The sequence below is a fragment of the Orcinus orca genome, chromosome 15 (assembly GCF_937001465.1).
Source record: "Orcinus orca chromosome 15, mOrcOrc1.1, whole genome shotgun sequence".
NCBI classification, from domain to species: Eukaryota; Metazoa; Chordata; class Mammalia; order Artiodactyla; family Delphinidae; genus Orcinus; species Orcinus orca.
In genome coordinates this window covers 82056420-82072883 of record NC_064573.1, presented here as the reverse complement: position 1 = coordinate 82072883, position 16464 = coordinate 82056420, and the positions used below count along the sequence as shown (strand labels likewise).

Genomic DNA, 16464 nt, shown 5'->3' with positions numbered 1-16464 from the left:
CAAGCCCAAAGCAGCTGGGAGTGGGCGATTATGCCTGTCCCTGTGCTTCATTTTCTAGCAGCTGGGTTTCTGGAGTCTAGATGTGCCTGAGGATAATAACTACAATGGTAATAACAACAGCAGCTAACACTGAGATTTACTATGTGCCAGGGCTTGTCCCGAGCACTTTACATGTACTTATTAATTTACATGTATTAATCCTCACAGCAACCTGAGCAGGCACAATTATTCTTTCCATTTTACAGATGAGGAAGCTGGGGCCCAGATAGGTTAAGATACTTACCTGAGGTCACACAGCTCTGAAGTGCTGGAGTTCTGAGGATTCTAGAAGAGGCTGCTTCAGAAGTCCAAAACAGGTCCATGTTAGTCTCTGCTTATTTCCTTGTTTGTCATCAGCTGTGAAACTTCCGAGTTCTTCTCATATGGGAGCATTGAAAGGGCAAAGTTTGGAGGAAAGAGACACTCCCTCCAAGAAAATGACACCCAGTCAGGAGTCAGAGCTACCATCTTAGCAACCATCCCTCTTTCTGGATTTGTCCAGGAGACTCTCCAAGCCCTTGGGTGGAGGGGTGGGGGCTCAGGTGGGGAAAGGCCCAGTGAAAACTGACCTAAACTATCATGGGCATTTATTGGCTCACAAAATAGAAAAGTGCAGGAGGAGGGCTGGCTTCAGGGCTGGCTGGGTCCCAGGGCTCAAATGCTGCTCTCAGGAGGCTCACACTCACCATCTTTCAACACTCTCCTGTGTTGGCTTCATTCTCAGGCAGGCTTCTCCCCACCTTGGAGCGAAGGTGGCCCCAGCGGCTCCATTTAACAACTCCAGCCAACACTCTAGCAGAACTCTTTCCCAACAGTTCCCACAAAAATCCCAGGGCTGACTCTCATTGGGCCACTTTAGGTCATGTGATCATCCTTGACCCAATTGCTGTTGCCAGGGGGAGGGGCCTGGGTCACTTGGCCAGACTTGGGACTGACAGTGGGTGAGGGGGACCCCTACTGGAAGAAGGGAATGCAACTGGCAAAGACAACCAGCGTCTACTATGAGCCTCTGGAAGAAAATATGCATTCCTCACCAGACAGGTGGGGGGGTAGACTTGGTCTTTAGGGATTACAATCCCTCCTCAGCCCAACCATGGACTTCTATGACACTTATCTTGGTCCAGTCTTGGACCTGGACTAGAGCTTTCTCTGCCTGCCTCCTCCCCAAACTGTCCCCACCCTACCTGGCTGCAGTGCTGACTGCCTTCACATCACCTGTGGGCACACGGGCCCTCTTGCCAACTCCTGACCTCCTGCTTGACCTACTGTCCAGTTCCATAGCTGCCCTGCCCCCATCTCCAGCCTGGCTTTTTCCAATCCATGCCATTCACTAGCAACACTGCCCCCAGTCCAGCAGAGCCCTGGCTCAGAAACCTCCAACCACTCCTTAGCGTCCACAAGGAAAAATGAGCTTCTTAGCTCCATGCCTGGATTTCCTCACCATCCCAGGAGCCTCCCTGATCCCTGCCATCAAAATGCACCTCCCCCCCAATTCCAAACTGTGCTGGGCATCCTAATGCACCAGCTTAACTGCCTAGAGAGAAAGGGTCAAGTTTGAGGCACTGCTGCCCAGGGCCCAGTACACAGATGGCGCTCAACGAAGGCCTGTAAAGCCTAAATTTCCCGTCCTTGGGCACAACTGCTCCTTGAGGGAGATGAGAAGTCAGACACCTCCACAGAGACAGACAGGGAGCTGAGACAGAGAAGGTAAAGCAGAATGCCTGAGACAGAGACCCACGGGGGTAGAGACAAGAGTGGCAGAGCGAAGGGGGGAGATCCAGAGAGACAAGTCTGGAAGGAAGGGACCTTCATCCAGAGACCGAGACCCAGGGAACAGAGCACAGGAGCACCGGAGAGAGTAAAAGTGTGCCCGCTAAGGCACTTTTTTTTGTTGTTAAGCAAACAAGGCCCCTATAATTTGTGTTTTGTCAGGCTGAACTTTCTGTATCAGTTTATTTTGCTGAGCAACCAATCCCGGTAAAAACACTGGAACATGTTAAAAAGGAATGGGGTGGGGAAGAGAGTCAGACAAAACAAAAAGGAGAGAACACTTGCCTGCAGGTCGGTCAACGGTCAACATGGGTGACTTAGCACAGGCCTCCACTAGAACAATCGTCCCACCCCCAGGGCCCGGTTTCAGGTGCGAGAGTTGGAAGAGGAGAGACTGCACAGAGAAGAAAGGAAAAAGTCCACTGGGGGAGGGAGTCTGAGCTGAGTGGGAGAAAGGGCCTGAGTTGCTGGGGGTGGGCGGTGGGGTGCGGGAGAAGGGCCCTGGGGCAGCTCTGCCTCCAGCCTGACCACGAGTTAAGACAAGTCAAGACAAAGCTGCTTGTGAACTGACACCTCAGAGTCCCTGCCATGGGCCAGAGCCTCCCAAAGTCAGGGACGCAGCAAACTTGTGTCCTGGGCCAGGATCCAGGCTGGGGGGCCAAGCGTGGCTGTAATTTACACTGGGGCGCTGACTCGGCAAGAGGCTGTCTGCATAAGATGGCAAACAACACCCGCCCACAGCATCCAGCTGGTGCTTAATGATGGCAGCTATCACGACCGACCACAGGAGGCGGAGGCCACAGTGCCTGCGTGCAAGTCGTGTACAAAGTCAGGGCCACGTGGCCGTGCAGGAGACGCCAGCCGGTGGGGGAACTTCTCACCATCCACTGGATTTTATTTACTCTGTATCATGATGCTACAAAAATCGCATCGTGTTCATGATTTGAGTTTTTATTTTCTGAAATGGAACCATTGTACATTGTACAAACCATATCTACTGATGGAATAAATAAGTGAAAAATTATACTGCTGTACAACACACCAAAAAAAAAAATCTTAAGGAAAAAAAAATTAGGTAACAGTGAAAAAAGGTCTTTATACCTCTAAGCAGGTCCTTGGCTGATAATGAACATTCCAAACCATGACATCGTTGGTAATGGGAGGTCACCACCCTTTGAGTCGGTCTACCGCCTTCGGGTTATGGGGCTAAGTGCCAGCACTTTGTGGAATGTGTAGCTGCAGCATCCCCAACTTCAAGTTTTTCGGGGAGTAAGTTTGCCCCGGGAGCCCTTTAGGCCGCGGGGCCTGGTGTCCGCGGAAGGCATTCGCTTAGGACCCCCGCCTCTGGCTCGCCGGCTGAAAGGTCTTAGATTCTGTGGTGGGACTGGGGGCGAGGGGTGGGGAACGGCGGCTGAGGAGCGAGCCGCGTCGGGGAAGGAAGCACGTCTGGATTTTTGCAGTCTCATCATCCCGCGTGGAAGGCCTTCCCGGCCGGCGTGGATGGAGTGCAGGGCCGCTGGCGCTCTGCCTGGCATGGCCGTGGAGGGGCCCCGTCGGTCCCGACCCCCGGCCCATTCCTACCTTCAGGCACTTCAGAGAAAAACTAATGACAGCCTCGTATCCTGGGTGTCCTCTTCGTTCATCCTTAACCGTGTCCACTCCCCTTGCCTGTCGAGAGGACCCTGCTGTTTCCACGGATGCGTGTGTGATTCTCCTTCAGCTGTCTTGCTTGTAACCTCTCGTTTCCCAAAAAAGAAGAGGAAATAAATATCCGAATTCATCTTTCATCCAAATGGAGTTTTGCTGCAAAGGAAAAACTTAACTCTAACTCTATAGGGTCTGGAGGTAAAGCCGCCTTGAGATACGCTGAGAGGTAACGCAGGACACAGTTCTCCGCAGAACTGCCTGCCTGAGGGGCAAAATTGATAAGGATTTTTTTTTTTTTAAGACAGAAACCTTTCGGCATCGCTAACTTCAACATTAAGATTTTCAAAGTTCGTTTTTTTTTTTTTCTTCCCTTGTTTCAGGAGACATTTTTGCATGAGGTATTTGAAATTCAGGAACATTTTGATTCTTCTTGAAGTGCAGGAAATAGATTGGCTCCCTTAAAAAACAAACAAGAGCCTCACCCTCAGACACTCTTAGAAATGGAATCTGGCAGACGCTCTCCACGGTGGTCAGGAGAGAGATCCACATGGGAACAAGGTGGTACCTGAATATGCACCAATTAGCCAAAACAAAAACAAACAAACAAACAGAAAAAAAGAATAAAACCACCAACAAACCCCCGAACCCTCCCTCCCCGCCATACAACTCAAAGGGAGTTGGAACTCCAGTGCAGTAAAGAAAGCTCAGGGAAAGGGTTAAGGTCTGAGGAGTCCGTGTAGGAATTAAGAGCAAACCAGGCCTCAGAACCCAACAATTAGGCAGTTTGTCCAAGGGGGGGGGGCCATCTCCATTTTAGTGAGATGAAGCTGTCCCAGTGCAGGCAGGGGATGGAGGCGGGGGAGGGACCCGGCTGCCCCTTTCTGGAGGAGCGCAAAGCTCTCCAGGTGCTCCGTGCCTCGTTTCTGGCCTTCGAGGTCCAACCCTCAAGGCCCGCTCCCCCGTGGCAGCGTCTGGGAGCGTCGGCGCATCCGGGAATGAGACACGATCCAACTGTTGGCTCTGGGAGTCGGAACGGTATGTAGAAGCAAGCGGATTTTGGATTTTGGCCGACTGCAACCTCGCCTCCTCTGCAGGTGGGGACGGGTGGAGCTGGGGGGGAGGGCGGCGAGCAGAGGGCAGCAGGTGACTGTGGATTTGAAATCCAAGCAACGTCCTATGAGAGAAAGTTCAGCACCAGCTATTCCTCCCGTCTGCTCCCAGCCTCTTCCGCCCCTTTATCGTCTTAAGGAGACAACCCTGCAGTCAGCGGCAGAAGCCAGTCCATCCTCGGAGGTGCGGGAGGACGCGGTGTGGTGGCGGCAGAGGGGGAGGTGCCAGGACAATCGAAGGGCTCTGCGGAAGCCCTTAGGGACGGTGCCCAGACATCGGAGACTCCTCGGACCCTGGAGGCTGGTGCTGTCCCCCACTGGGGCTCAGGGTGTGTCCCTCAGCCCCCTGGACCGGGAAGTCAGGCTGCCGGGGAGGTCCTGCTCTTCTGCAGCCTCGGGCTCTCCTTGTCCCTGCCTGGTCCGCTCCAGCTGAAGTCCTGGGGCAGGGAGGAGAGAGATGTGAGGACCGGGGCAATGGCTGCCTGAACTGAACCAAGAGGGCACTTGCAAGGGGAGATGCAAAACAACCAGGAAAACATGCCAGAGGTCACCTCAAGGGCACAAGGCACAAAAAAAGAAAGTGGAAGGAATCAGTTGAACAGTGAAAAGCCCCGATGAAAAAGCGAATTCCTGATCGGTACCACCCTCAGATAGCTTACATCCTTAAATAGAGAAATGGGAAAAAAAAATACAGCAGCAACACAAATGTAATCTTGGCTTCAGAGACAGTGTGCAGACGCTCCTGAGCTGTCGACCCCGCCTTCCCCGGGACAGTCACTTCAAGATTCGAGTGTTTTGCTTCACAGCAAGAAGTTCTTCAGTGTCTGAGAAGTTACGCCATTCTAGGTTTTCTTGGATTTGCACTTGGTAAACTTGAAAAGTTAGTAGTTCCCTTCGCACCCAACAGGGATCCGCTCGGGTGAGGTTGTTCTAGAATTAGGCCTGCTGATGCATCTCCCGTGAGAAGTGGATCAGAGGACTGAACTCGGTGTCTACATCTCCTCGGAGTTTTGTTGCGACGTCTCCAGTTTCATCTTTTTGGAGGGTGGCACTCCTTCCAGGTCCTTGGGGGCAGAAGAAGAAAAGAGAAACACAGGTTGAGACCCCAGGAAAGCGACTCAGGTCAGCCGGGAGGTTGCAGATCAGCCCAGGAAGGACCCAAGGGCGGGTGTCCGCGGTTCTGACCCTGTGACCCTTTCGTGGACTTAAAAAGGTTCGTGGACCCACGGGGAGCCTCACACCCAAGCTGCTCCTGTGTCCACCAAGCCCATGTCACTCATGTCTTCCAATCTCTCATCAGCTGCAGGGTAATTATATCCGCAGTTTCAGGTTTACCTCTGCAAGCTCGAAGGCTAGACCAATCTGGCCGTGTTAACAACTGCTCATCCAGGGCTCAGCACAGGTGCCCGGCCCGGGGCAGACACTCAGCACTGTGGAATGTACACAAGTCTGTTATTCTGGGGGAAGGGTCCATCGTTGCCACCAAATTCCCAAGAAGTCCCGGGACTCAAAAATCAGAAAGTTCAGGGCTTCCCTGGTGGCGCAGTGGTTGAGAGTCTGCCTGCCGATGCAGGGGACGTGGGTTCATGCCCTGGTCCCGGAGGATCCCACATGCCACGGAGCGGCTGGGCCCGTGAGCCATGGCCGCTGAGCCTGCGCGTCCGGAGCCTGTGCTCCGCAACGGGAGAGGCCACAACAGTGAGAGGCCCGTGTACCGCAAAAAAAAAAAAAAAAAGTTCAACGCTCACTCGTCTGCCTCTCCCTCGACCTTCTCACGCCACCATCCCAGGCAGCTCCAACCTGACCCACCACCCGAATCCAGCTCCTGACTTTGCCCGTCCTAACCGGTGCTCCCACAGCTGGCGACAGCACCACTGTCTGCCTGGGATACAGTGGACCCTGGAGCCCTCCCTCCTCTCCATGCCCGCATGCCCAACTCCAACTCCAGAGACCCTCGGCCCACCCCCTCTGCCCTCTGCCTGCCACCCTGTCCACACATGAGCCTCCAACCCTCATCTGGCTGGTGCAGCAGCCGCTCCACGGCCGCCCTACCCGGCCTTGAGCAGAGCCCAAGAGAGCTTCTCAAAGTAGGGATTCTACATAGACTGCTGTCCCACTGGCCTCAGAACAGAAGCCCAGCTCCTCGCCAGGCAGAGGCGGCCTCCCACTCTCCCCTCCGTCCCGCCCTCCTCGTCCAGCCTCCCCTTCCGCTCCTCAGGACGGCTCCTGTCTCCGGGCTTGTGCACCCTCGGTCCCCTCTGCCTAGAAAGCCTGCCCTCGCCTCCCTAACTTCTCAGCCCTCCACTGCCCCCCGCTTACGCCATCCAGGAGGGCACTCTGCTCCTATTAAGCATCTCCTCACTGACCCACTCCCGTCCTCCTGCGGCATGAACCGTGGCCCACCTGTGTCTGCTGTCTCCCAGCTGTGTCTCGCCCCCCCCACACCCGCCAACCCCATCGTGAGCCCCGCGAGGGCTGGGGGACCATGTCTGCTGGCTCACCCGGGCTACCTCGTACCCAGCTTACTGCCCGACACACAGTGGGTACCCAATAAATGTGAAACAGAGAGCCCTGGGCCTTGATGTAGGATGTGTATGAGTTTCTTGAGGAAAACCCTGAGAGCAGGGACAGCAGGGAGGCACCCCTCCCTTTTCCTTATTAAAGTGCTAAAAGCTCTTGCCTTCCGGGGAAGGTGGATCCCGTTCGGGTGAAGTGTCTGCAGAGCACTCGCATGGGGGGCGCGGTGGGGGACAGTATGTGAGTTTGGGAGTGGACTCTGGAGACAAGACAACTGTCCTGCGTAAGGGAGAGGGCAGGAGGGAGGGGCTGAGAAAGGGGACGGGGAGGCTTTGTTCTTTTTTAAACAGGAATGGCTGCACACCAATGCCAAGCTGTTTGCTTTAGTGCGGCGCACCCTTCGCCTTGCTCACAAACCTCGCAGCTCTGGAGACAGGTGGCATGTCTATGTGAGCATGAAAACGGCAGAAGAGATCCCATTTCAGGTCTGGGTCCCCGGAAATGGGAGTGGCGGAGGCGTGTTAGAATGGAAGACCCCTGGACTTTTCAGATGTCAGTGGAAAGCCTTGCATGCCCCCAGGGTGTGGATCAAGGTTTCAAGCTATCTTTCCTCCACTGAGTTCAAGAGGCCAGGAGACCCCAGCTGCTTCTTGGTTTTATCAGCTCTATCTACAGGAGGCTTTGACTTGTATCGTAGTTTTAATCAAATGGGCTCGTGCTATGCTCCAGGCTCTGCCTTGTGTTTTCCATTTCACATTGTGAGAATATTTCTTTGTTCTCTATCTGTACCTGGGTCAACACACTCTTTTTAACAGCTGCATAGCCGGCTGTTTTATCCATGACCCCAGATTTATTTAATCCTTCCAATACACTTAGGTTGTGGCCGATTTTCTGCCACTGCAAAGGCATCTTTCATCAACACCACCTCTGGGTCTTTGGGCCTTTGGAAGGGTGTTCTATAGGCTGAAAGGGGACTGCAGATCCAAGGGTTGGCGATGTGAAAATCTGAGAGGCACTTTCCTTTGCGGAAGGCCTGCTTGAAGGCTCCCCAGAGTACAGACAGACAGAAGTATAGACTTCTTTCTGCTACTTGTCAATTTCTCCCCAGGTATGAAAATACTCAGCAAAGTGGAAACAATCTTATTAGTTGAAGTTTTGATACCTGAGTCCTCAGACCTCTTAGATAAGCACAGAGGGCTGATGGTAAAAAAATCACCACGGAGGCCGAGGCAACACGGGTGCATCTCGTGCGCGCAGCTCTGTGTTAAGTGTGTTAGCCACATTCTCTCCTCTCGCCCGCAGCCTGGCCCCAAGACAGTTCCGTGATCCCATTTTAGCAGCCGGAGATACTGAGGCTCATGTGTGCCAAGTGAAGGCTCTGGGATTCGAACCCGGGACATTTCCTCCTGTCCACAAAGCCACCTGAGTCTGCACTGTCTGATTCAGACCAGATTGTGGCAAACAGTGATGACCCAGAAAGGGGTCCGAGCAGGGGGAGTGTTGTCGGCCGCGAAATTCCAAAGGATGATTCATCAGGCATTTAGGATTTTGAAGTCTTATCTTCCCAGCTCTAAGGGAAGTTGACTTTGGGTCACTGCGACCGGGCAGTGCTTTTGTGGACCCAAATAAACAAAGTGGTGAGGCTCAGGCTGGGATAAAGGACCCACCCCAAGGGCCAGACCCGTGTGTCTCCTCCTTCTCCATGGGCCCCAGTGACCAGCTCCGACACAGAAGGATGCTCACACATCCTGCTCAATGAGTACCAGACAGTTCCAATCGTCCAAAGAGCAAACAACGCAACAGAACAGCAAAACGCCTTTTGACGTACCCCCGACACCCCTGCGGGCTCCTGGCCGATCTGGCTGCCCCTCTGAGACCTCGACCGAGGTACCTGAGAGATTGTGGATGTCTCTGCGGCCAGACCCACATCTCCAGATGGCTGCCGTTCTACTTGCTCTGAACTGTTCATCGAGTTTTCCACTGAAGACTGTGAATTCTGCTCGTCAGAAGCATCTGAGGGAAAAAGCAAGACGACAGAAGCTGTTTTCAGACACGGGAGATGCGGAGCCAGATGGACCAACTACTAAAAATACCTGGAATTGGGTAGTTTTGTGGCCAGGCGGTCTGTCAGGACGGCAAGGAGGCTGGGGGGCTTGGGAAGTGCCTTGCTTATTCTTAGGGATCTCATTTTAAGCAGCCAGGCCCCACTCTAGCCCTGCGGCCTCTGACCCTTCCCCTTGCACACCTATTACCTACCCAATGCCCTGAGAGGCCACCTAAAGGATGCTACAGGATGCTTTGTGCTGCGTGCACCTGGCGCCCTCTGGTGGACACAGCACGCTCCAACCATCATGGCTGCTGACTCCTCCCTCTTCCTTTAGGGAGCCTGCCTTCTCCAGCTGGGGAATCCACATAGGTAACTTGCCCCTTTGTAAACATTTCTCTTAATAATATGGATATTTTTCTGATTGTCATTGCAAGAAACAGAAAATACAGAAAAAAATTAAATCACCAACTATCTTGCCATCCACAGCTACCACGCCACTAACATTTTAGAGGATTTAGAGGATCCATCTTTCCAGATGTTTTCTCCTTACATGCATACAGTTCTACACTCTCCCCAACTAGGGATCTCATAGTATTTTGGAAGACTTTCTCCAAAATACATGTCCTCAAAAACTCTGTAAATACAAGAGCCTCCAAGATGGCCGCACAGCATTCTATCAAGCAATTGCTTATTTAATGAGTCCCGTTTTGCCAGTCATTTGAGCTGTTTCTCATGCATCGGACTCCCTGCTCCCCCCACCATGTTCCTTCAGCAGAAGGAAGGTGCAGGCCTTAGCGGGTTGTGTGAGGTGATGTGGCTTTGGAAGAAGGGGGAACGGCCGTCGTACCTGAAGCTTATTTTGGGCACAGAGCGCAGGGAGGGAGCAGCCACATCACGCCCAGGGCTCAGCTCTGCTTGCATTCGAGACACCAACAACATATGTCACCCTAATGTGTAAAAAGTGCACTAAAATACTCAAGAACGCCTTACTTTCTGGGGTTTCTGAGGCAGAGGCATAACAAAGGGGAAAAAAATTCCAGGCTTAAGTTCTAAAGCAGGCAAGCAACATGGGGAAATGGGGGAAAGCAGGCAGCACTCCAGGGCTGGGGACAGGGCGGGAAGGAGCTGCAGCCCTCCTCCCAAGGAGGCTGACCCTCAGCCCATCCATCCCAGGGGAGCCCAGGGGAGCTTCAGTCAACACACGCTCTCACTTCCCCTAAACCAGCAGTCCTGATCGCTCAGGGCAGTGCCAGGCAACCCGACACCCCGCCAGGGTCTGAGCTGGGTTCTCCTGCCACCACGGGGAGGGTCAGGGGTCCACCTCACTGAGGCCCCTGGGCTATACCTACAAGCTGGTGTCTGGGGAGGGGGACACAGGGTCTAGAAACCGGCCTGGGTTCTAATACTGCCTCTGCCCCTTGTTCCTGGGTCTCAGATCCCTCACCCTCCGTCAAGTCAAGGTTGACAGTAGCCGCCCCGTTGAGCCGCTGTGAGGATTAAATGGAAAGACAGAAGTATCCAAGCAGCAAAATAATCCCAGGTGGGAGTAAATGAGGGATTATCTAGGGCAGAGAAACAAACTCCCCATAAACCTGACATATCTTTGATATTTTTAGTTTTACCTTTAAAATCCATGTAACAGCAGTTCCTCAAAAATTTAAAAATAGAATTCCTGTACGACTCAGCAATTCCATTTGTAGGATAGACCCACAAGAACTGAAAACAGGTCCTCAAACTGATACCTGTACACAAATACAGCGACACTATTCACGACGGCCAAAAGGTGGAAACAGCCCAAATGTCAATTAACGGATGAACGGATAAACAAAATGTGGTCCATCCACACAATGGAATATTATTCAGCCATAAAAAGGAATGAAGCACTGACACAGGCTACAATGTGGACGAACCTTGAAAACATGATGCTGATTGAAAGAAGTCCGCCAAAAGTCACATATTCCATGACTCTCTTTATATATATGAAATGTCCAGATAATGTTTCTGTCTCTGTCCACAGAGACAGAAACCAGGCTGGTGGTTGCTAGGGACTGGGGGGAATGGGGAGTGACAGCCAAAAGATACAGGGTTTCCTTTTAGAGTGATGAGAACAGTTTGGAACTAGACAGAGGTGATGACTGCACAACATTATGAATGTGCTAAACGGTACTGAACTGCTCAATTTAAAATGCTTCCTTTTATGCTATGGGAATTTCATCTCAATTTAAAAAAAGAAAATATCCATGTTAACCTTATATTCTAGTTCATAATATATGTTTGCTTTAACAAACCTTTGCAGCTGTTATCGTCCTCCTTATCTGTGACTACAGATCCTTTTCTGCCCTACCCGGTGGGCTTTGCAGAGTGGAGAGGAAGGTAAGGGCCCCGTTGCAGGCTTAGAAATCATGAAGGTGGCCGGTCACCCAGAAAGTCACACTAATCCCTTGACCGGCCCAAGAGCGCAGTGGGAACTGGCCTTAGAGCTGGCGGAGCGTTCCAGGCCTCACTGCAGCAGCCTGATTCTCTTAACCCAACAGCACTGGAACCAGCTCAGGGGAAATTATTTTCCGAGGGCCTAAATTTAGTCCAGGGAGTTTGGACATTATGTCATTCCCTGAACTCACTCAGCAGTAAACAAGTTCAAAGCAAGGTCAACAGCTGGCGACCAACCCGCCCTGTCCCGCAGGCAGTAGGCCCCAACCTGGGAAGGCCCGAGGGTCCGCCTCTTGTCCTTCCCGCAGGAGCTCGGCAGCCCCGGGCTGTGGGCAGGCAGGCCTGGCCGCCAGCGCGGTCCCGCCTGGTCAAAGCTGGGCAACTGTGCCGGCCCAGAGGCCTGGCCCGGCCAGGAGGGACCCCGGTGTGGCTCCCACCTGGACCTGTGATGGGGCGTGGGGTTGTCGATGGTAGGGAGAGGTTATGGAAGCACCGACCCCAGACGTAATCCCGCTGCCGAGCTCTACTGGACCCTTTAGGGCAAAGCAGCCGCACACCCCAAACATGGGAGAAACGAGGCTATGGCCAGAAAGTAAGAAGCCACTGGGACTTCCTGGCGGTCCAGTGGTTAAGACTCCCAATGCAAAAACAAACAAGCAAACAAACAAACCCAGCAAGCAAGAAGCCAGGAGTGGTCCGCACCGGGCCCCGCAGGCCCCGCCCCAGCTCCCCCAGGATCGCTCCGCCCTCCCGCTGCCCCACCCCCGCGAGCCCCGCCTCCTTTCCAGCCTCCTGAGGAGAGGCAACTTTTATTGGTCTCATCTTATGAACAAGGAAGCAGGAAGGCACGCAGGTGATGCCGCTGGCCTGAGGCCACTCGGCCAGCAAGGGTCGGCTCAGATGTGACGAGCTGTCCTGTGTCCACGGCCCCGTCCCAGCACCTCCCCCCGCCAGGCCTGGGCGAGGGGGCCCCATGGGAACGAGAGGGGATGCCCACGTGCTGTACACGGGAGAAGGCGGCGCCAAAGTCCCTGGGACAGAGTTCTCAACTGGGGACGATTCTATCCCCTGCTCCCCCAGGGGACATTTGGCCCCATCTAGAAACATTTTTGGTGTCACGACTGGGGGTGGGGCATGCCACTGGCATCTAGTGACAGGGGTGCTTCTTAATACCCCGCCACGCACAGGACTCCCCACAGCAAAGACTCATCCGGCCTCACATGCCCACAGTGCCCAGGCTGAAAGGCCCTGCTCTGCCGTTCCGCCCACCGGCTCGCTGGAGGAAGACCCCGCAGGGCCTACAGAGGGCGTGCCCTTCATCTCCACAGCCCCCTTCCAGGGCTGCGTCCTGCACACCCACTCACACCTGAGCAAAGAAGCAAAGAGGCGTGCACACAAGACTCCCTCCAGCACTGTCGGTGTAGGAAAAAGACAGAAACAACCCAAATGACCACCAACGCGGGGACTATTTAAATAAATCATGGCACATTCACGTCATTCAATGATAGGCTGGTAAAGAAAATAAGACAAACCCGTGTGTCCTAACGTGGAATTATCTCCATGGTGATGGCTAAGCGAAAGCGTTCTAAAGAGAAAGGTTATCATCTTATACAGATGCTTCTAGGTGCAGACTGTCTCTGGAAGGCTACAAAACAGACTCAGCAGTGGTCCGCCCTGAGGAAGGGGACGACCCTGGAGAGCTGGGGGCGCACTTCAATCTGCATCCTAATTCATGGTTGTTTCCCCTGTGTAGGGTTACCTGCACCCCCTTCACAGAGGTGCTCCTGGCACATGGGCATCTTCCCCCGCAGGTCCCCAGGCACTGCCCTGCAGTCCCTTCTGCCTGGGTTGCTCAGTTCCCTCCTATCTCTGCTCATCCTTTAAGACTAAGTCAGACAGCACCTCCTCTGGGAAGCCTTCCAGGCTCCCTTTCCTTACTGCATCTCACTGTGAGCTCAAAAGCCCCCTTAGGGGCCAGGCAGTGCCATGAATGAGACAAATATTTAATTCCGACACAAATAAGCTTTCTAAAGAAAATCTAAAGGAATATTCTCTTCCTCCTCAAAGAAATGTGCATTCCCCCAGCCTCTCAGCCTTTTACTTTTCCACTCCTACTAGAGAAAAAGGTTCAAGAAACATATTAACTTTCCTTTTAAATCAACAATGAGAAAAACAGGGAATTCCCTGGCGGTCCAGTGGTTAGGACTCTGCGCTTTCTCTGCCAAGTGGCCGGGTTCAATCCCTGGCCGGGGAACTAAGATCCCACAAGCCACATAGCCAAAAAAACAAACAAACAAAAACAGAAAACAACAGTGATCTCACGGTGTAATACATGGCAACTGCCTTTGGCCTCAGCGTCAGGGAGACAATAGGGTGTGGTGGGGAGTGTGGTAACTGGTGAATGTAGGTCCTCTTGGCCCTCTCTGGAGAGGCAGACACATCTCTGCTCTAGTTGGTTGCTGCTCAATGGAAGTGCAGGTCCAGTATTGCCAGATCTTCCCACTTCTCAAGAGAGGCTGGAAATCGATCTTATTTTAAGTGAAATCGCTCAACTTTTCGATTTCGGCATCGACAACCTGCTGTAAAGCACAGGGAGCTCAGCTCAGTGCTCTGTGATGACCTAGATGGGGGGGAAGGAGGTCCAAGGAGGGGATACAGGTATACATATAGCTGACTCACTTCACTGTACAGCAGAAACTAACACAACATTGTAAAGCAATTTTACTCCAATAAAAAAAAAATTTCGGCATCAAGTTCCAATTAAAAATAAAAACACCACTGGGCTCCATGGTCACACCCACACACCACATGCTCGATCTAGTCTGTCTGCGACCTCTGTAGACTGTAATTCTCAGCTTCAGTGCTTGTCTTGCCCATGAGTTCTTGGGAGTCAGGAGTGGGACTCAGCTGACTGTCACCCAGGACTGGCATGGAGTTTTGCATGGGGCTGACGTGGGTGAAGTGTGTGGAACAGAACGGAAGGGGATGTGAATGAACTCCGCAACACAGGACGTCCTTCTCCCAAGGAGATGCACGCCCTCCCCAAGCATCTGGAAGCCCGGACTCCAGGCCAGCTGCCTTGCCCCACCAGGTAAGAGCATATCAGCCCGGACCTCTCCCTGGAACCCCCAACTCTGCACTCGGGCATCTGCAGGCACTCCAGATGGCCCTGGCCCTGCCCCTCCACGCTCCACACCCCACTGGCCCAGCCCTTCCACCTCTCCCATCACAGGTGGGGGCAAGGCCGTCCCTCCAGGGGCCGAGAGTCACTCTCCAGTCCCCTCTCTCACAGCCCACACACCGCCCATCGAACACACTCTCACCTCTGCCCCCGAAACACACCTCGATATTAGACAATCAGGGACTACTGTTCAATTTCTTAGGTGCAATAATGGTCATCGTGACTACGTAAGAGAATGTCCTTATTTTTAAAAGATGCATGCTGAAGTGTTTAGAGACAAAACGTCATAAGGTCTACAACTCAATGTCAAATGGCCTCAGAAAAAAATACTTTTAAGCAAAGCAAAAAAACACAAAAAAACACAAAAAACCAAACCAAACCACAACCCCCCTCCAACAAAAACCAAAACCCCCAAAACATTAAACATTAACAACTGACGAGTTTGGCTGGTGGGTATACAGGAGAGTATTATACTATTCATTCAATTTTTCTGTATACTGGAAAATTTTTCACTTAAAGAGAATCCAGAGGGACTTCCCCAGTGGTCCAGTGGCTAAGACTCTGCGCTCCCAACGTACGGGTCCCGGGTTCGATCCCTGGTTGAGGAACTAGATCCCACGTGCCACGAATAAGAGTTTGCGCGCCCAGTGCAGCCAAATAAACAAACATTAAAATAAATAAATAAATAGAAGACTCAAGATTAAACAAATAAATAAAGAGAAGCCAGAAGCCTCAAAATAAACCAAGCTATAAATACACATATACACGTATACACACGTCCTCCGCAATCAGACCCCTTCTTACCACCTCATCAGCCACCATCCTCTCCCATCTGGACAACTACAGTAGCCCCCTCGCTGGTCTCCCTGCCTCCGCCCTGGCCTCCCCATCGCCTGATCTCAATCACAGCAACCAAGGTGATCCTTCATATCACGGCATTCAAACTCCCAAGGGCTCCTGTCTCACTCAGCATAAAGACCCGGGTCTGTGAAGTGGCCTATGAGCCCCGACACTCGAGGTCCCGCCTCCTCTCTGACCTCATCTCGCTTGTTGAGACCCTCATGCCTTCTTCCCCAGCCACGCTGAGCACGCTCCTGCCACAGGGCCTTTGCACCGCCCCCAATGTTCTTCTCCCACCTGGCTTGCTCCCTCCCCTAACCTGAGCCTCGTTTGCTCTCATGTCAGCTTCTCAGTGAGGCCTTCCCTGACCATCCTATTTAAAATGCAACCCTAACCCACTGCCCTTTCTTACTTTATAATTCTCCAAAGCACTTATTTTCCAAATATTACATTGTATGATTCTTTTTAATTGCCCCTCAAGAATATGAGCTCCAGGCATTACCTTTCTTCTACCATCACCTTCTGGGGGCCGGCACTTGGCAGGACCTCCTTAAAGACCCTTCCAACTGCCTGGCTGAAGGCTGGCCGGAGAGAGGCCCCCTCTGAGCCCAGCCCCTGAGGGCACATACCTTCGGCCCCGGGGAGCTCCTTCCCGTCGGCCTGGGTCTCATCCGCCTTGGCATCGGTGCCGTCACCGGGCGCGGCCGAGGTGGGCTCGGGGGCGGGGCTGGAGTTGCTGCTGTTCTCCTGTTTGATGGGGGAGGCGTCTGCAATGGAGCTCTGGTTGCTGTTATCATCTGCACGGGGTGGGGTGGGGGGGACAGAACCACAGCATGAAACGCCGCGGCTGCTGACTCAAGGCGTGGGGGGGGGCTCAGTCCCCC

At 53.0% G+C, this 16464-nt stretch overlaps 1 protein-coding gene across 2 annotated transcripts in view; it reads right to left on the bottom strand.

Moving 5' to 3' along the window:
- Window positions 1-3795: 3795 nt before the first annotated feature.
- The window catches only part of BCL7A (BAF chromatin remodeling complex subunit BCL7A), a 31675-nt gene continuing 19006 nt past the window's right edge, over window positions 3796-16464 (bottom strand). The window contains exons 5-7 of one of the 2 annotated variants that reach the window (XM_004276699.3): window positions 16210-16377; window positions 8911-9095; window positions 3796-5629 (exon numbers count right to left, since the gene is read on the bottom strand). In XM_004276699.3, coding sequence (XP_004276747.1) covers window positions 5558-5629; window positions 8911-9095; window positions 16210-16377 — 425 coding nt within the window. In that variant the 3' untranslated portion in view covers window positions 3796-5557. The remainder of the gene's footprint in view (window positions 5630-8910; window positions 9096-16209; window positions 16378-16464) is intronic. The other variant, XM_004276700.3, reaches the window with a different exon arrangement.